This window comes from Anopheles maculipalpis, chromosome 3RL, assembly GCF_943734695.1.
Source record: "Anopheles maculipalpis chromosome 3RL, idAnoMacuDA_375_x, whole genome shotgun sequence".
NCBI classification, from domain to species: Eukaryota; Metazoa; Arthropoda; class Insecta; order Diptera; family Culicidae; genus Anopheles; species Anopheles maculipalpis.
The window spans coordinates 78,961,908-78,982,489 of record NC_064872.1 but is presented as its reverse complement, the minus strand read 5'-3'; the positions used below and the strand labels follow the sequence as shown (position 1 = coordinate 78,982,489).

Below are 20,582 nucleotides of genomic sequence, written 5' to 3'. Positions count from 1 at the left end.
TAAAATTCTTAAAATTATAAATAGTCATCCTATGGACGTATATTTTAGTTATTTTTGTGTTATTTATTGATTGGTTTGTTAAATAAATAAAAAAAGAAAACTTTCCAGCATTTTTATGCAAGATTGTTTCAAGTAATATCTAGTACTGTTTATTTTTATTCTGTAATTAAGCATAAGAATGAGGACATTATTTTAACAATTTTCTAATACCAAAATTTAAATCTTTGGTAAGTGTTATAGAACATAATTCCTTTAAAAATGCAAGCTGATTTTTTAAGAGTTCTAGAAATAACGAAGAACCTGATTTCCCAGCAAAAATCCAATTTAAGATAATAGTAAGCCACACAAAAAACTAAAATTTACCAACTCTTAGAAGAAAGCAATTTAAAAAACTCTCAAAAACCAATCCATAAAGTGCAACCCCTGTGCAAGTGAAGGAAACCCGATGCGCTTTCCAACCCTGATGGTGGTATGCCCCACGTTTGCCTTTCGGGATATACACACACACACAAAAGGATCGAACGAAAATCGCCCCCGGGGTGGTTGGATGGAGGAAAATGTCAGCAGCATTACCGACCTACAAGCAAGCCCAGCACCAGAAAGGACAAAGGGAGACTGAAAGAACTGTGAGTGTGTGAGAGAGAGAGAGAGAGAGAGAAAGTGATAGCTTTCCCAACACACACACAAAAAATAATAACAACACGCGCACCGTCTCACCATTTCCATCAGCTGTGAGAAAGCTGGCTGGTCGGGAACGCAACGCCTTCGCCCTGTGTGTGAAGGCTTCCACCACCATTCAAAAGCTGCGCCGAACTGCTGGAAGCACGAAAAGCTTAACCCCTTGCAATGGGCAAGGACATTGGTGTGGTTTGGGTGGAAAGACAGACGACGACGACGACGACGAAGACAACGCGCACGAGTGTATTTCCCGCCAGGAGTGTATGCTCGCGCGCTCGGACGTTGTGTGTTTCAGTCCGCTCGAACGAAGTGTCGCGTGCAGGCGTGTACGGCGTGTTGTGCTGCCCGTGGGTTTCGGCATTCGATAAAGCGTGTGCCCTTTTTTTCGGTGAAAACCCCTTAACCGTAGTGAAGGTACACGCGTGAAAACACGCGTGGCTGTGTTCGGTTTTGAGGTGTAAATACATTGTTTGCGAGTGTTGTGATTCGTGCTGGATTACTAGTTGCAATTTCGTGAAAAAAAAAATTAAAAAGAAATCACCGAAGGGAGTTGTACAAGTGCGATTTAAAAAAAAAATATTATCTGTTGATTACCTGACTGATTTGTAAAAAAAGAAACTAAAAGTGTATGTTGAAAATTTAATCATCTAATGAACCCATTTCTAAATCACAAACCAATGTAAGCCAAAGTGGAACAAATTTTCATCCTTTATTCAGACAGATGACGTCGTTTATGTCGCGAACGAAGATACGAACCACTAGCATGGGATGGTTTGTTGTGTCCAGCACGATTGCCATCCCAACGGATATAACAGTTCAAACGCTTGCACTAACGGTTGAAGCGTGGAACAGTCACCGCTACGTCACGCCGGGAGGTTCGGTCCGCGTAGTCATTTTCTCGCGGGTATACTTGACCTTCCCCGAGACGCTGTTATGTTATGAACGATCGGCTTTTGCGTCACGCCGGTAGATTGTGGGGTTCGGGCGGGGCTGGCTACCCTCAACCAGCGCACACGATCGATGACAATTCCATCCCCATTAGGAAGATTTCGTATTATGCTTTTTGCTGGTCCCCTTTTTTCGTTGCTTCGTTCGCCCTCGTCGGTTAAGTGTACTTTCGGCCTTAAAACTGTACACACTTTCTCCTTCAACCGCTCCGCTGTGAGTGGGTTGAATGATCGGGAAGAAACGTACCACCTCTCCTCTCGATTTGCTTTAGGATGTTAGCCCCAACAGCTCTTTGACCGAATAAATGTGGCCAATTCCCTGCTTAACTCGTTTCCGTCATCATTAGCTGATGAGATTTGTAGCTGCACCGTACCACCAATCGTACCAGTCACGAACGAATCGTCCCCGGGTGCGAAGAAGCGAAATCAAGTGTAAAGCATGCTATTAAGCGTTGGCAGCCGGAAGGGTCCATTATCTTCAAAGACACTTTTCGCGCCATTTAATCGATTCCTTTAGGCGGCCGGAAGCCAGAAGGAAGAATTGAAACGTGGCGAAGGCTTTTTTTGTTGTTGTTGTGGCGTTCGTAACTACATATCAGAATAGTGGTATGTTACACAGCGAGAAGTTGACTGCATTGTGCGAGGGGTCGATTTGTAAATGTGGAAAGTGCAATGAGGCAGTGAGCAGTTTGTATTCCTAATGTGGCTGAGAGATCATCTTTTAGGAAATCTACCCCCAACAAACGGCGAAATCTTATGTACCGAGTGACGAAGTTAGTGTTTGCCTTTTTGCAAAACCGTGGTGGCAGTGTATGGCAAACACTGGTGGCTACTAGAACCAGCAAAACGGGACTATTCTTAATCGATACACATGCACGGCACGCCGGGGTTTGCGGATGGAATTGATTGAGTGAAAGTGAAACGAAGCGAAAATAGAACTTCTAAAGGTTTGATGGGAAGGAAGGAACACACATTGCGGTGCCATAATACCCTTATTGGTTGACGCAATTCGAAGACTTCTTTTTTTTTTTGTTGGTGTGTGAATAAAAACTCAAAGAGAATAGCTGAGTGTGTTATTATTTGGCTCTAAAAATAGATCTACTGTTTTAGATGCGATGCAATAGACGAAAGTGTCGGAAGGATTATTTTGCTTGATCCACATACTAATGAAGACCCTAAAATAGCTTGAAGGGAATATTGATATTTGCTAGAACGGGTCGGTTAAATGGCGTGGACTGTAATGAACGTCCATTTTAAGTTAAAATCAACGCCGGCCAACGAATAGCTTACCGGAGTCATCGATACCACGTAGTTGGATAGGCAGCCCTCACTCAGTCAGTCCGAAAACGGTAGGACTTAATAGCCAACACTGAGTAATACTTCTTTTGTCTAAAATGCAGCGTAAAAATCTGAAGGTGCAAAAGACTTTCTCGGCTCTCAATAGCTCTCAAACATAAATTTTGATGAATTACTGTTATTGTCTGCAAGAGGTTCTTGGTTATTGTGGCATCAAAATTTTGGTATGAAGCTTCATTGCATTTAATTGAGACGGTGTTGAACTAAGCTCCAATTTCTCCCTAGGCCACAAAGTGTTACACCAAAAAAAAGGGTCACCAATAGGAAAATGTATCAGTGTGTGAAAACAGCATAATGCAGTAGTGAGGATTAGCTAATTAAACAAGCGTAAAACAATACTAACGAATTTTTGAACGAGTCCATCATCAAGTAAATGATGCATTATCTTTGCAGTAAAGTTCCCGTGCAAACTGCACCTTTAAACCAAACCAAATATATGGTTTGTACATTGATACGTTGCCACTAAACCCACAACAGCTTAATTTGTTTTTTGCGTGCTAACTTACCACCACCATCCCTCACAAAGCAGCCACACAAACAAGAGTTAGGCATTAAAGCCTAGCCCTATTAACCCACGAATTATGGCCAACTTTTTCGGTATGACCCGAAGGGGCACGTACAACAAAAATTTGGAGCTTATCGGAAGCCGCTCGCTACGAAGCAAGACGAAAACTCCGATTTCTTCAGCGAAACACTCGAGACGTAATGCTTCCGGTTTCCGTTTTTTGGTTGGTCTTTAGCGTCACACGTTGACCTCCATTTTCCGCCCCATGCCCGTGGGGAAACATGAATGATGGATAGCGAGTAACGACATCTCCGCTGGTTAGAGGTTCCAAAATTAAACACCTTAGCAAGGATATGGACACAAACAGGGCTGCCAGTTCACTGCAAAACGAGGATTTGAGTGGGACCAGGAAAGTGACCATCTGACAATAATACCGCTTTTATCAGGAGGAAATTGATGGGATTATTACCATCTACAAGCAAATTACTAGCTTTCACTGGAATGTACATTAGGTCCTTGGGACTTCAAACAAACCTTAGGTCAAGGATTTTTGTGCCATGCGTCTATGCGACGCATCAAACAGCGAGTAAGCTAATTCAGTGTTGGGATAATGTTTTATGACTCTCATTAGTGTGTGTGTTTGACAAGACTAGTGGTGGTTAATTGCTGTATTATGTTTTAAATGTGAACATCAGCAAAGTAATACAAGGTTATTACTCCAAGTTTGACTGCGAGGTGACAGGTTCGAGGGATCAGGCCAGTGTACAAAATTATGCAAATCAGAGCTTTTCTACTAGCAGAAAAACTATTGAAAACTTATACTATTTGAATAGAGTAAATATAGATAGAATTTTTGCGGAAAAATTGTATTTATTATCATCAATCTTTTTCTCTAAAACTAGCCTCCGAACATCACTACTTTCGAACGACAAGCTCAACAAGAACCATCTTGCAGCCAATCGGTGCATTTTGCATCGTAAATGGAGCTATGAATGTGATTAGCATTTTTATGCCATTTTGCGTCTCAACCGAACGGCCCAATAGCCGGATTTTCCCGGTTGCCGGTGCCAAACCAGTGCAAACAAGTGGCGTGAAGCAAGTGAAAGTTGCACAGCACGTGCCCTTATTCTGCAATAGTTTGGAGATAGTGTTTTCTTCAATTTCCTTCCTTTCTATCTTCTCCAGCTAAAACGAAATATCCAAGTGCTCTCGGTGAAGCAAAGTTTCCGAGTTCCTTAGCGTAGCGTCCCGAAAGAACCAAAAAAAAGTGACTCAGTGTTCTGTGTGCGAAAAACAACCGTACGCGATAGTACAATGCTTTCCAAACGTGACAACGGTGGGCAAACGTGCGTGAAATAAGCCATCCACAATCCGTTCGAAAATCTCCAGCCGAATGTTTGTCACCTTTGGCCGTTAACCATTTTCTCCCTCTATCCCGAGCGGAATGTGTCGCGCGGTGAGCCGGTAACGACGCCGGGACGGGACGAAATTGAACCGAGACTGACATTGAATACGTCGCCGGGCATGTCCTTAAAACGGCTCGCCGTCATATCGGCCGTCGGTTCACACAACAGCTTCAACAATCAGACCATCTCGTACGTCAGCTCGTACAGTGGGGCGAGCGGCAGCGTAGAGCAGAGCATTGTCGTTGGTCACGCAACCGGCAACGCGGGCAACGTGCGCACCAGCGGTGGTCACCATCAGGGACTGCAAACGATGCGACCGGGGGCGAATCTGCACGGCAATGTTAACATTATGCTTGGCGGGTAAGTAAATCGATTGATTGATAAGCGATATCTGCACAAGAATAATACGGTTTCGAACAGGTATGCGTTAGCTAGCAAAGCTAGGCAAGCACAGAAGTCTGCTAATTTCAATGCATCTTCAAGTTATTTAAAGCTTATTAGAGGATTGTGACATTTTCAAGGCTCAACGGTGGATTAGCCTATCTTACAATTGACATCATCGGTTCCGTGTCGCATTAATTTTCTTCAGTTTATCAGCATGTTTAGGTCATACTCGCTTACCATTCTCACTTACAACTACGCACTGTAATCAATTCATATTTCAATTTACAAGAAAAGCTCATATATGATTCACAGCATGTGCTGTACAGTGCATACTATAGATATAAGCTCTATAAGGGGTTTGAAAATAAAATTCAAATACTCAAAGATATAAAATGGATGAAAACTATACTCGACTAAGTTAGAACAAAACACAAGTTCATTGAAGAGCATTTTTAATGCTTTCTCAAATCAACCATCCAGAATATACAAATTTAAGGCCACAAAAGGCTATTTATGGGAGAACGGCGCCAGTCTTTACACGACAGTATCGGGGTATAAATCGCATCCAGGCCGTTCCTCCGTAGTGTCGACTAACTATCCAACTACATGGTATCAGTAAGTCTAGTAAGCCATTGAATGGCCAGCATGGCCTGAAATAGAAGCTTGTTAGGCCAAGAAAATGAAGAAAAAGAACAAAAAGATGGCTAAAAAACACTCTCGAGCTTCCTTTTTATTTTTTCTACAGAAAATTTTAAACTTCTTCATATTTTTGTGGGATTTGTTGGAAAAAATATTAGAAGACGAACCCATAATGTAGTAAAATGTTGCACTGTACACCAACGCATAATCGTATGCTAGATTCATCGCATCTTTCAAACGATTGTAGCACGAAAAGTGACGAACCCTTCCAATACGTGCGTTACTTCCCAGTCATTAGTATAATACACCTTTACACAGACAAAAAAAGGTGAAAAATGTTTACAACTTGGACAAAATGCCCCCCATCAACTAAAGTGATAAAGTTGATTTTCATCATTCTCAATACATCCATAATTGTGCAAGCCGACTCACTCTTCCTTCTCCCTTGCTCGTAGCAGTGAATAGACAAGCCTAGAAAGGAGGAAAAGTTGTAGTACCAGGCACCCTAACCCCCGTTTGTAAATTACTATAAAACACACCTCACACAACCCAAACCTGCCGCCGTCTAGCGAATGTGGCACGCCCGGAACCAAACCCGAAAGCATCGTGACGTTAACTCGATTTCCATCAAGCGGAATCAACTTTTGCCACCGCCACCACCACTACCACTTTCCACATTTTCCACCACAAGGCTCTCGATAATGGGCACGACTTGCACGACTATAATATGGCATTTTCGTAATAAAATATCGACCCAACAGAAGGCCACAACCGTGAAACGCACACACAAATGGCAGTGTTCACGCAGTTTAACCTTTTATAATAACAACAACAAAAAAGCCCCCCACACCCCCCCACCCCCCTTTAAGGCCTCAGCTAGCCGAGTTTGTAACGGTTCAGCCACAATGGTATTAAAATAAATTATTCATTTTTAATTTCACCAATTAGCGAAACATTTACATCGCCCAATGGGTTCCGCCGTCGAACTCGAACTAAGAATAGTCTGTGGCAGGCATATTTCTTACTCTTACGCTCGGTACAAAGTCGCTCACTTTGTTGATGATCTTGATCCGGTGACTTTATGATTTTGTCTTACATTCTTGCATGCCTGTTTTATTTTTATGGCGCTTAGATCGGTTGATTACACCGACATTGCGTGTAAATAATAATGGTCTTACACATGTAGCAACATAAATCATAACCGGGCGGTGAGTAGCTACTGAGCCCTGTTAATAGAAACGAAGAGCTTAGTTAGAGTACTAAAAGAATGGTATAAATCACGCCTGCACCGATTGGAATCTAAATTGCCCAACATTGGCAGTGTGATGATTAAGAACAATTGTGAAAAAATGAATCAAATAAAAGCATTATAATGCAAACAGATACAAAAAGGGGTCTAATGGGAACAAATTGCGTGCTATAAAAAGCTCACCAACTTGAGACAGACAGAATGGAGGTTCTCGCTATTTTTTTTTTAATCCATTCCAACAACGGCAAACGATTTTGCTGGTCTAATGCTACTGTACTTTGCTACTTGGTGCAAAATATGCAAATTTACATTGCTTCACTGTTCTTTACAAGTTTGCAGACAAAATGCAAATCATAACACAAAGAACCAAAATAAAACAGTCAACACTTTCACTAGTCGTAGGGGAAACACCGTCTACGTTCGAAACACCGTAAGGGTTGGATTATTTTGATCGGAAACCATACTCCCTCTCCCATCTACCCGTAATCCTCTCATCTCTACGACAACTCCTTTCCAACCACTCGTAGCTAAATGGGTGAACTTTAAACATAAACTCTACTTGCAAATGGCTGTCGTTTAGTGAGCGTTCGGCATGCGGGTTGGATTTTTTTCTTCTGTTATCCTCGTTCGATAGTTGATATGGAAATATCGTTCCATTCTAGCACACGCGTGTGTGTGTGTGTGTTTTTTTTTTTGTAAACGATGCTAAGAAGCGATTTCCAGTACGAGTACTATCTATAGTAGAAAGAGCTGAATGGGAAAACGGCACATTTTACACTCTTGGTGGCTGTTCCGAACCAGCAATCTTTGAAGCGCACTTTTGTTAGCAGCCAAAAGCTTAAAGAAAGAGTAAAAAAAACACACAAACACACAAGAAAGATGAAAATGTTTGATCATTCCCAGCACGTCCAGATAATAATCAACCCTCACACGCGGCTTTCGGTACGCGGGTTGGTGGTAAAAGCATCTTCGACCCACCCACCAATCGCGGGAATCGAAAGATTGACATGTCATCGGCACAATGGTCGACGTCGTCATTGCCCACGCAACGTTTCGATTCGGAATGACGGTTAATGGGACGATGATACGCTTTTCCAGTGGTTCGCAAAGACACCAACAACCGTGTGCGATGGGGATGGGAAATCAGCGCCATCGGAGCAGCACGTGGAAATGTACGCGCGAAAAATTTCCAATTCATTGCCAGCGAGCATATAAACATATAAATGTGATTATGATGAACGAACGGAAATGAAATACTGTCCGCGTGATGATGGTGCTGGGTGTGCTGGATCAAATAGGAACCAGAAAGCCAAACAAGCAGAGATAGTTTCGTGGTTGCTTGGTGCTTGACGATCGATTATGGTTTCGATTGAGCGGTTTCATTGAAGTACACACACGCTGCACAGACATTCGCTTCCGCTTTATCGCGTGGTCGCTCGTCTGCTGTGAGCAGTTATTGGTAATATTCTGTAAAAAAAGCGGGGACAAGGAAAGGGGCAACGTTTTCATTCAGTTGGCAATTTTGCGGGGTGCAAGATGTGATAAGTGAGTGTGATGTCTTTTACTTGCGAAGGAAACCATTATTATCAATGGGTTTGGTAGCTGAGAATATTTCAGAATTAATAAATATGGATCTTTTTATTCAAGATACATACAGGAAAGATTGTTAAGTTTTCAGTTCAATTATTGAAATACCTTTTAAAATGCCCTCTGAGTCGGACCACAATTCCTTCAATTCGTTGTAGAATGACGAAAGATATTAAACGTTATATTGCATACATCTAGGCGCATGCATTCAACATGCAAAATTATTTGAATAAAACAAGCAATAAGTGATTTTTGTATAGTAATTACAGTTTTAAGACAACTTTGAAATTGTTTCGATATAGCATTTTCTTGTAATACCTACTTCTATATAGATAGCATAATATAGTCCCGACAAGACTCTTTCCAATAAGACTATAATCGAGCTCAATTTTAATCACCTACCATTCCACCAAACTCTCCCAAAGATTTACATAATTTGTCCCATCCATTCACGTTCACTTTGAACCTTGTCTCTCATTACAATGGTTACACCATTTTGCATCCGTGACCATTAATACAACGTGCAATTGTTGTCAATCCGTACCTAGGCTACAGTTGCTGCATTTTCCCCCCTGTCTTTTGCCGAAGAACATGAAATGCATCTTCAGAATGAGATGCAGCAGCAGGGCCGGAGTTTGATAAAAGCCACCAGTTCCGGTACTTTCTGTCATCCACCATCATCATCACCGAGCGACCACACGGCAAGCACAAAACAAGACGGAAGCAATCGACTCTCGAAAAACGCTGGGTTTGGCTGCCCCTATTTGATTGTTGTTTTTTTTTTCACTCGTCCTCGATGTGCACCATTAACGATTCCCTCCCCACAGCAGGACGTTCTAATGAGAGGAGGTGTTGACGATGCACTTGGAAAAAAAATGGTAACGTTTGGTTGATTGTGGTGCGCCGAACCGAAATCCTTTGACCCAACAAACCCAGTTCAAAGCCAGCCGCAAAACTTAACCGTAATGATTTTCCTGTCCCACTCGCAGTCAGTCCGTTCCGTTCTTGCTGAATCCCATTAGCTTTTGTTTGCCGGGTGCTTGCGCGTAGCAGCAAAAGATGGAGATGGCACGTGTATCCATTTTTTGGAGTGACAGTTTTCACATCCCAGTAACAAACAACGGAAGAGAGCAAACGGGTAGCTTGAGGTGCAGTAAATTGCGGGCAACTTTTTCCTTCACCGGAAGCTGTTGGTGGTATCGGTCTACATCTAAACACGACATCGTTTACACACCGTTAGGTGTTTGTCTGTCACAGTTCCACTGACAATTATACAAATCGGAAGCATACTGTTCGTTGGGTTGGGTTTGGTGTTGGTTTCTGATCATTGTGTGTAATGATGATGCTGTCTTCAACTATTCCCTAAGCACTCTACATTTGCATAATGTGAATGCAACATCCTTCCGGGTTTTTTTTCTTCAACTTTTGATTTCGGATTGAGAAGAGATGAATTTTTGAAAACATTTTACGTACACATGTTTTAATGAGAAACAAACAAAAATGAAAAAGGAATGGAAACCACAATGATTTTTACAGAAGAAAATGGAAACATTATACTTTTTTTTAATGTTTCAAATAAATTTTAGATTTATATTATCTATGATATTTTGGCGCAAACATGTATTAACTTTTTCACTGAAGACTATTTTTTATTATCAAAAATATTCAGCCTATTTTCTAGCATTCGATTATTATGTAATTTTATATGAGTTTTCAATAGGTTTAGAATTAGTTTGTTTTTTTTTTAATTTTCTTACTAAAGCTCATAAGGCGTTTTATCTACCTTTTATATGCAATTTCATTGAATCATTAATTTTTTGCTAAGCAGTTAATGAATTTCACTTCTGGTTTACTATAGACATCAAAATCTCATTTGTTTTGAAACTAATTTTTCTGCTTTTTCTTCTATTTCGGCTTCACAAATCGTCATTCAAACGTCAACCAAAAACACAAACGCACCGAATGAGAGAGAAAATGCAATAAGACCATGTAGAACGGAAGTGATTTCACTCGGCAGCTTTATAATTACACTCTCTTGACATGTAATTTAGCTAAGGACCGGTCGACACATTTTTCACATCCGCCATTTTTCACCCTCCCTCACACACACACACACACACATCCTCATTTGCTGCACCGATAAATGTACAGATAAGGCTGTATCCATCCGGCTTCCACTCTCAAGGCGAAAGAAGTACCTCCACCACCACCACCCCATCAGTAAAGAGCAAATGAGCAAATGAAGAAAACCGGGAATATAGAACATATCCTGCTAAAGCTAAAGTTGCCATGCCATTTTTTTTTCTTTTGGTTCCACCCAACCAAACTGTATAAAGCTTTCGATGGTTTATGGTTTCCTTCGATTGCCGCGAGCTGTTTGCCGTGATTTCACCTCGGTCACCTTGGTTCGGGCCGACGCCGTGGCAAGCTCCGGTATGGCCTTGCACGTCCCCGGTGTTCCAGGTTGACGATGCAGCACCATTGGCTTTCCGGAGGAGTGGAGAGTTTTTCCCTTTTCCAACCCACTCTTCGATAAAGCGACCGTACTCCGGACCGGATGTATGCAGTTTGTAGCTGGATGCAGGTCGGTATGCTTTTTTTCCCTCCCCCGGAGGCGATTTTTTCTTGCCCTCCTCCTCCTTTAGCGATTCCAAACTAGAGATTCTAGAAACCATTTGCAATCAAAAGGAAAGAAGTGGGAGTCCGGGGGTTGAAAAAGTTCTCATTTAGTGTTGTTCCGCACCCCCGGAAGTGATAACGATGGTGGACTCTTAGTTTATTATTTGAAGAAAAGCGAGGAAAAAGTGTCCACAAGAAGGAAAAGGAAAGATGAAAAAAAAGGCAAAAGCTATAACGTAAAAGTGACAAACATATGGGAAATGAAATAATGAAAATTAGAAAACATTCTGCACGGTACGGTACATTTCTAGCTGGTCGGATTTTTTTTTTGCTTCTTCCTCTACTTTACTACTTTCAACGTCACTAGCACTTCCATTGGACGGTAAATTCTGGACAAGAAAAGAGAACCAAACCCAGTGTCACCCTTTCCCGCCCCGACCCGGTTCTAATGCGCTCAATGGTGCGAAGGATTAAGCTTGTTCTGAATGTCTTCGGCGCTGTACTGGCCACCGTATGTAGCGAGGTGTGCGCTGGCGGCACGATAATCACGATCGATTCGATTAGTACATAATTGAACTAGTGTTTGCACGAACGATTTGCTTTCAGTTTGCTGTCCTGTTTGCTGCCGATCGTTTGCTATCAATTAAGTGATTTATCTTTTATTTGCAAAAGCGCGGTCGGACGTGCAATAGTTTACACTTTCGCTAGCATAATGGTAGATTTTTTTTCTCGGGATTTGATAAATTTATAGATACAAGATAATTTAACTTTAACTTCATAAGCTAAACATGATGAATGGTTAAAGTTTTAATGAGGTTAATAGAATTAATCGTTCATTTTCATGCTACAATCCTTTATTTAACTTTTTGCACTGCGCCAGCAGCGCCCACAAGTATGCAATCATTATGTTTGGTTTTAAAAAAGGACAGTTTTGACACTTTTTGGCCCATGTCAGGCTCAAACATACCCTAGAAATCCTTGAGCCGTTGTTGCAGGAAGGATAATTGTTTAAAAAAAATGCGTTGCATACATCCAGGCGAACGCTCCGAACACTCAGAGCCGAATACTTAGCTACGAAGAAAACATAATTTTTTTTATTTTTAGGTACTCCAACATATCAAGCTGGATTATGATCAATCTGAAGTATAAATACCATCCCTGTTTAAACCTTTAAGTAATTTTAACAAAATATACTTCTTCTTAAAAGTATAATTTAAGAAAACAAAAACCTTCAAACAAAAGTTTTTAATCGTATAATGCAATTTCCTCACGATTGATTGGCACTTTTCTTTGTCTGGGTTTGAGCGGCGGCCTTACACATCTTTCGCAACAATTAGCCCTCAAGCTATCCAAGCCGGTTTGACACCCTTGCAAAACAAAAGTTGCAAGTTTTGTAGAAAAGAGAGAAAAAAAAAGTTTTTTCCCACTTCGATAAAGTATCACTAATGTACGAAGAAAAGCAAAATTTGCGTTCCATTTGTAGCTTCTTGGTTCAGTTTGTTGCGATTGAATGAGAATAAAATAAGTTAGGGCATCGGTCACTTCGGTGCTTTTGGTTTGTTGAGAGTTCATTTTTTATTTTTTAGTAAATTTACAATCAATTTCCACGTTTGAGGGTGGGAAATGGGGCAAAAATTTGTGGCTTTACATCTATTCTTGTTTGAAGGCTTTATTTGAACGGATGAAATTCTAACTATCAACAACAAAGAGAGAAGAGAAAGCGGTTCATCTTCACTTTTAGAAGATTTTTGTTCAAAACTTTCTTTTTTTATAGTATATATTCTCCTTAACATTTGCACCCAAAAATAGCAAATTATCGAACAACTTTAACAAACAAGTGCAAGTTCGACCATTCGACCCCAAATCATGACAACAAAATAAAACCTTTCGTCCACCGAACGAAAAAACTTTTCATACTCTCAACAATGTTTCTTTCCTTCCTTCTTAGGAAACATTTTCTGCAACAAGTACACGCGCTCCTTCCTTTTTTACCAATCGGTTTTAGGGAAACTCGAACCGAACTAAACAAAAAATCAATTTCACAGCATTTTCTTCTGGAGCAACGACAAAAAAGGTCCCTTCTTACCTGTAGGGCACACAGGGAACAGGGTACAGGGAAAACTTATCTTAAATGAAGAGGGAAAAGGCGAAGGGGAAAAAAACCCTCAAAAGAATTAAAGCAAGTGCTTTCGAGTGTGATCATCGAAATTGTTTTGCTAAGAAGCAGAATTGTTCGGTAGTGTTTTCTCCTTTCCAAACATTTCGAGTAAAAGTGTGACCATTCCATCCGCGGATTAGTTCTGCACTATTTCTTGCGTACAAAGGAGAACCGTTTTTGTGCTTGCCTTTCCAGTCGTTCCATGCTAAATAAATGAAGTGGAAAAAATGTACAGAAACACAATTTGCAACACTATTATAAAATGATACGGAAATACATGTGACCCAGCAGGTAAGCTAGAAATGTGTGTATTTCACTTTTTTTCCCGACAAGCTGAATTCAATTTCACTTCCGTCATCACAAAGATCAGTCAGACAAGTGTATTGTGGTACAAAAACTGAGAGTAGACAAAACAAATGGAAAACGATTTTTATTTTGTTCTTTCTGCACTGGACTGAACTGAGGTTCAAGTTAACTATGAGCCAGCAGCAGCTAGCTGGGCAAGAGACAATAAAAACTTATTACCTGTCATAACCAGTAATGAACTTATGCACAGTTCTTGGCCAGATGGTTCCATCGTCGTAGGAGAATAATTGTTATTTGCTTTGCTTTTTCATTTTAATGGCGCAACGGTTTTTATGAGACAAAATGTCATATTATTTGAAAATAGTTCCACCAGATACGACAATTGAAAAAATGATTTTACATTTCGAAATCTTGTCAACCGTCTAACAGCCGTATGTATCGGTTGAAAAAATAATGCCAAACAAACAATAAGTTACTCAGTCAGAGTCCAAAAAGAAAAAAAAAACACACCGAACCCTCCCCCTCTTTTAGTACAATTCCCATTCATATGCCCATTCAAGAAATGCATTGTTCGCGAGGGTTGTGCTTTCTCTGCCTTGGCAGCATTTTCCTGCCGCTATTTTGCATTAGGCAATAGTACATTCTTCATGTTCGACCTTGCGCATTTTGCTACTGTTTAGCGACAGTACAATAACATCTTGTTGGGCGCACTTGATCAGTACGCCGGATAGAGACAGACAGAGCGAGAGAACCAGGAAGAAAGAGCAGATAAAAAAACACACAAAAGCATAAAATTACCACCCAACCGATAAACGCATCATTTGCACTTGCGGTGAGACGACAGCGAGCGCTTCATATTTACACTCGTAAAGATTAGAGCGCTTTTCAATCGTAAAATAAAACCCACAGCCACACCGGGTCAAGCCATAAAGCAAGGAATTTGGTCAACAAGGGAGTTGCGGATTTATTATCATAGCGTAATCAGCGTTGGCAAGCTGCTTTTGCCGAACTTTTGCTGACAAAGTTTTCCGATGTAATCCACCGTCTAGTACTTGTGTTGGCGAGCCTCTCCACTCAGAAGGCTCACAGCGTGTAGTCGGGAGTCCTGTAGTAAATTCATCGGAAAATAAAAAGAAATCATTCTTGTACAGCGCTTATCGTGGTTGTAAACGAGATGTACTTGCAACGCTTCTTTGCAGAATCCCAGCGATCGACAACATCAAAGTTGTTACGTTATCATCGTCGTGAAAGTTCATTGATTTCTCACCTTATTTATGATGATCGTAGAATTTCCAAAGAACGGTTAATAAATATACTGTGATTTTTTTTTTGTGATAGGTTTCTGGAAATTTGTAAACAAAGGAATAGGTTTGCAGTTGTGCAGCTGAGAACGAAGTGAAACTATTTAGCTTCCGGCACCAAAATTTTGAAAGAACAGTTTGGTGATGTAGCTAAGGTAATAATTATAAAAAAATTAACCAATATTTTAAGATGAATTGAAAACATGGTAAGAATATTTCTTATACACAGAGCAGAGAATCGTGTGACGTTATCGAGCCATCGCGACCATAGCGACATCCTCAATCGAAGAAGTAATGGAACGTGGGCAGAGTCCACATAGGAATGGTAGTCGCTGTGGACCATGGTGCAGTAGATCTAAGCGTATCCGAAATTGATATAGTAATCAGTGTTGTAAATCATACAGTATCATTACTGAGTAGGGAGTCTCACGATTTGCTTGACCCGTTGGTTCATAATCTCTACAGGATTTTTTTGTGCTTTTGATTATATCTACAATTCTGTACAGATAGTGATAGGTAGGTTATCGCATGCGGAATGGAATGATACTATTTATCTCAGAACAGCATAGCTTCTTGTTGTGGCTATCGAAAGGATATACGCAAGGGGAAGGCTGGGACATGGGACAAGGGGAGCCTGAAATACCAGTGATACAGTAAGCAAAAGGTAAAGTAGGGTTACAGCTAGGAATGGAAAAAGTCGAAGGAATGGAAAGGAATGGACTGACTATCGAGCTACGGGTAAACTAGATTCAAGGAAAGGCAGTAATGGTAGATCATAAGGCGACGTTGTAGCGTATGGACCAAATCAGCAAAAAGTGCTTCATCTTTTAAAAAAAAACGGCTTACAGTTTCTTGCCAATAAAAAATTGGTGGCGATGACCAGGATAAATATCAAACAGAAATATAAAAATCAAATTTCAACTAACAAAAATTCCACAACATTTTTCACTTTCTTTCAGCGCCATGCTGTCCGTGGTCATTACGGTAGTGTGCTTCGTCTGCTACTGCTGCCACCGGAACATTAAAAAGCGCTCCAACTCCATCTATCGTCAGCAGTGGCTCGAAACGGAGGCAAACATGGAAATCTACAGCGTGGAACAGGTGGGTACAGTATTATAGTTCTCTACTAATTCCTCTGCCCAGACAAAAATCCCATTTAGCCCACGAACCCCTGGCTCAAACAAGATCAAGCTAAGCTGAATGGCAGAAGCGAAAAAATCGAATCGAAGAAATGTTTAAGTGCCAATTTACTGTCTTCTCTAGCTTCTCGTGTTGCATAGCAAGACGTCGAGAAGAAACGTTCGGAATCGAATAAAATCAATCGCCAAGATAGATGTCTCTATTCACTCTTCACCTTTCACGCGAACACCAGCATTAACTGGGTCAGCGGATGTGATATTTTTGGGATCCATTAAACATTTATAATCGCCTGCATGCGCGAAACGACCGAGAGCGAAGAACGTTGCGCCTTTACCACTTCGTTCCGAGGTGCAGTTCTGGGTACCACATCCTTAAACCCTTGGCAAGGAGAGGTCCTTCATGTCATTTTCCTTTTTATGAGGGTTCGATTCGCAGAAAAGTTAGCAAAAGCTTTCTTTCCGATCAAAAGAACCACAAAGCGGGCATTCAACGTGTGTGTGTGTGTGGTTGTAAAAATCGATACAAAATTGTAAAATGATTACATTACGCCTTTTGGGTTGGGGGGAAAAGCTTCCGACACGGTTGCGATATCGTTGCCCCGGAGGCCATTTTGAAAGGTGGCTGGAACTTTCGAAACTTACGATGGGTTACGAAGTTTTGCTATTAATTGAAAAAAAAATCCAATCAATTCATTGTGTTGTAATAAAGGAGAGTTGAAGGTGTGCTTTAGAAATAATATTTAAAAATTAAGCGACTGAAAAAAATAGTTTTTAGTAAAAAAGCAGTTTTTAATGGAGATCTAACACCTTTCTAGTTAAACTGCTAAAGTAGATTTAATTTACATTTAGCAACACAAGAGAGAAAAAAATCAATAAATCTCAAAAACAAAATTAATTCAATTTCGGAAGGAAATTCCCGCTACGCACGATACATCGATGCCGTTTGGCAGCTCCACTTTTTCCTTGTTTGCACCATTAATAGCTGCCTGCTACTAACACTAGGCCACACAATTTAGCGTGCGCAAAGTAACTACAAGCACCAGGAATAATAAAGCAAAGCCAAAAATCCCATTCAAACGACATAACTGACCGATCGGGCGATAAATTCTAACATCCCATCCAAAATTCGACAAAACGAAACGACACAAATCACTGCTAGGTGAAAGGCTCTCGCCGGTGGAGGATGTATAGAGGGTAGGAATCGTTGTGGTGGTGAAGGGAAAACATGTCACCCACAAAACGAAACGACCAAATGGCACTCCACGTATAGTGTGTGACGGGTTTTTTTTTTTTTTTTGGGAGTAGGCTTAAATATTCAATCAACAAATCGAATAATCTTAATCAAGAAATTAAACGCATACAGTGCGGCGGGTGTGCCACAAAATTTCCCCGTAAAAGCTACCAAGAGGCAAACAGGCAAGATTCCAGGGAGAAAGGAGTATGTGGTGAGAGAAACGTGGTAATGAAAATTAATTGCCCTGTTTACGACAAGTGTCCCGGTGTATTTCATTAAGCTGTTTTTCCGAGCTCGCGCACACGGGTGGTATAATCCTCGTCGGAAAGGTAGAAGAGTTTTACCATCTTCTCTAGCAGTATGTATCTAGCGGTGAAGGTAGCCGTCTTGCCGCGAATAAAAAAAAACTGCAGACACAAAGTAGTTTAATTAATTTATGTGCATCACAAAAATGTCCGCTCCGGGAGCTCACCAACCATTGCACCATGCTTCCTTATTGTACGTTTGCTCTCGGATCACCTTCAACCCGGTGGGTTGTGTCGGTGTCATTTGGCACCTTAACTTCAACGCGGTTCAAAGTAGGTTGCATCTTAACCATCTTTACTCGTTAAGTGCATCTGTGTTGATAAAATGAACTTGCAGCGGCAAGGGGAGGGTTTTTCCTTTTTTATTTTCTATACAGTTTTCACCATAATCTTCTGACCCGTCTTACACTGTCATTGCCACAACAAAAGATTAAGAACTTTTCCTTTTGCCTTTTTTTTTTTTGCAGTGCTACGATCCACCACCCTCCGGGACGGGTGGATTCTTTATGGATGGGAGCAGTACGACCGGTGACTATCAGTCGCTACCGATGGTCACGAGCGCTATAAATCATACCGGACACCATCCCCAGTATCCCTACCATCAACATTATCATCAACAGCAGCAGCTTCAACAGCAACAGCAACAACAGCACCATTACCAGTACACACCGTACCCGAATGGTCCACCACCGTCCTACGATACCGTAGTTGCACAGGACGAACTATTAGCAAGTGTTTCTCGCCGCAAGCGCACCCTGGCGACCGACACGCGACCAACTGCCGGTCCATCCTCCCACAGCAGTTGCTCCGATCCAGAGTCGCACGAGTGCGATAAACAATCGGTCTGTCCGGGATCTGCCGCAACGACTCCACTGCTGCCGAAGACGTCGGCAAGACGATCCCAACGGAGATGTGGCGTATCGATGTCAAATGAACGCACTTACAGTGATGATCCTGCTGGTGAACCTCTGTGTCGAAGTGGCCATGTGCCGGAATGGCGCGATACCCATCGGGACGATGACGAGACAGCTAGTTGCAGCTGTCCCACAGCGTCCAGCGGTGGATATAGCTCCATTAGTCGCCCCGCTGGCGGTGCTGGTGAAGAAGATGCTGCCGGCAACGCTGGACAAGTAGTACCGCCAATTTACTGTCGTAATTGTGGTTACTTTGTCGAGGGTTCTAGGGATTCATCAACCTCACCGGTTGTGCAGATACTGCCCTCGTGCCGTCCCCCGGTGGATCCGATCGAACTGACACATAACGAGACACTCCTAGTCGATTATGAGACTATCAGCATTGAGTCAACGCCGCCTCATACCAACGGTGGTGGGCACAACGACGTCAATCGAAACAATACCATCGACGATAGTGGTACCGCAGGCACCACCAACTCCACGACGGCTACAGTTGACATTGACATGCTGACAATGCAGATGATGGTGGCATCTGCTTCATCCGTCGGGTCCACTGCCGGTCCCACCCGGCAGACGGATACCATGAATAACAACAACGGCAACAATGGTAACAGCATAGCTAATGAAACCAAAAACCTGCGTTACTCGATCGGCACCATTGCACCCGATTCACCGACCAACAGCTCTTCGCCAATAATTGGCGAAGAGGACTACCAGACGTGGAGCCGTGCGGCTACACTCGGCACAAATGTAAACAGTGAGAATAATAACATCATTATCGATTCATCGACGACGACGACGATAAGCCCGATGGATCATGGGGACACTCCCGCAAGCGAGACGCGTGACATCATTCATCAGTGTCCAAACACGTCATCCAATCAGTGTTGCAATCAGCCCGACAGTTACTGTCCCGAGGAACCGGCATCAACGGTGGAAGATCACACGAACGGTAACATGGCGACGAACGCCACTGCCGACCAACGACCACCATCCGGTATCAGAAGTTTGCTGAACGAGAACGGTCTGGTACGGTTAGATATGAGTCAAATCATCGACAACACCGGTTTACCGACGTATGAAGCGGCCTTAAAGCTGGAATCTAGCGGGTACGTGTAAGGCAGTGAGCGCACTAGCGAACCCACTTTTTATCGAAAAGCATAACAAAAACACTATAAAAAAAACAATGCAAAAGAACACCAACACAACACCACCCAAGACACAATTCCGGACCTTAACAACACAATTAAATGGCCTTTTTAGCAGTAGAAGTAGTGGTAGAAGTAGTAGAGAGATGGTGGGAAAGTTCTCCTGTAGAGAATGTTTGTGCAAAAACATATGGAAAAGAATATGTCCACTCTTTGCCATCATGTTATCTTATTAATGCGTGATACGTGGAAAACAAGAACAAAACATTGGAAAGTAAACGTTTACGTACGTGTCGAGGCAATGATAGACAGACACAGAAAACCCCATTGAAGTAAGTCAGCTAGCTGCAGATATTGGAAACAATCTCCACAACTAGGGTATTGTTGACGATTGGTATTATCATTAGTAAACCTCACATGCAGAAAACAGCAACAGCAGCACTACAAGAACACGGGTAAGTGGCCCATAGCACAGGGTGGGTAAAGGGTTTCATTGCAAGTAGCGCACCTCCCAGCGAAGGAAAGAAAAAAACCCCATATCGTGTATCTTATCATATAGGTCCCAAGGAACACCACATCAAAATGGCTTTAATGTTGTAGTATTGTAAAAAAATATAAATGTATAATGTGTTTCCCGCAAATAAAACACGACAGAGTTGTATGTATGTGTGTGTGTGTATTTGTGTACCTGTGACGAAAATCTTATT

At 41.8% G+C, this 20,582-nt stretch overlaps 1 protein-coding gene across 1 annotated transcript; it reads left to right on the top strand.

Moving 5' to 3' along the window:
* The first annotated feature begins 4,808 nt into the window (after positions 1-4,808).
* Positions 4,809-19,846, top strand: LOC126561825 (uncharacterized). Its single transcript, XM_050218157.1, has 3 exons — positions 4,809-5,252; positions 16,095-16,236; positions 18,281-19,846. The coding sequence occupies exons 1-3, from the start codon at positions 5,011-5,013 to the stop codon at positions 19,844-19,846; spliced, it is 1,950 nt and encodes a 649-aa protein (XP_050074114.1). The 5' UTR covers positions 4,809-5,010.
* Positions 19,847-20,582: the final 736 nt, after the last annotated feature.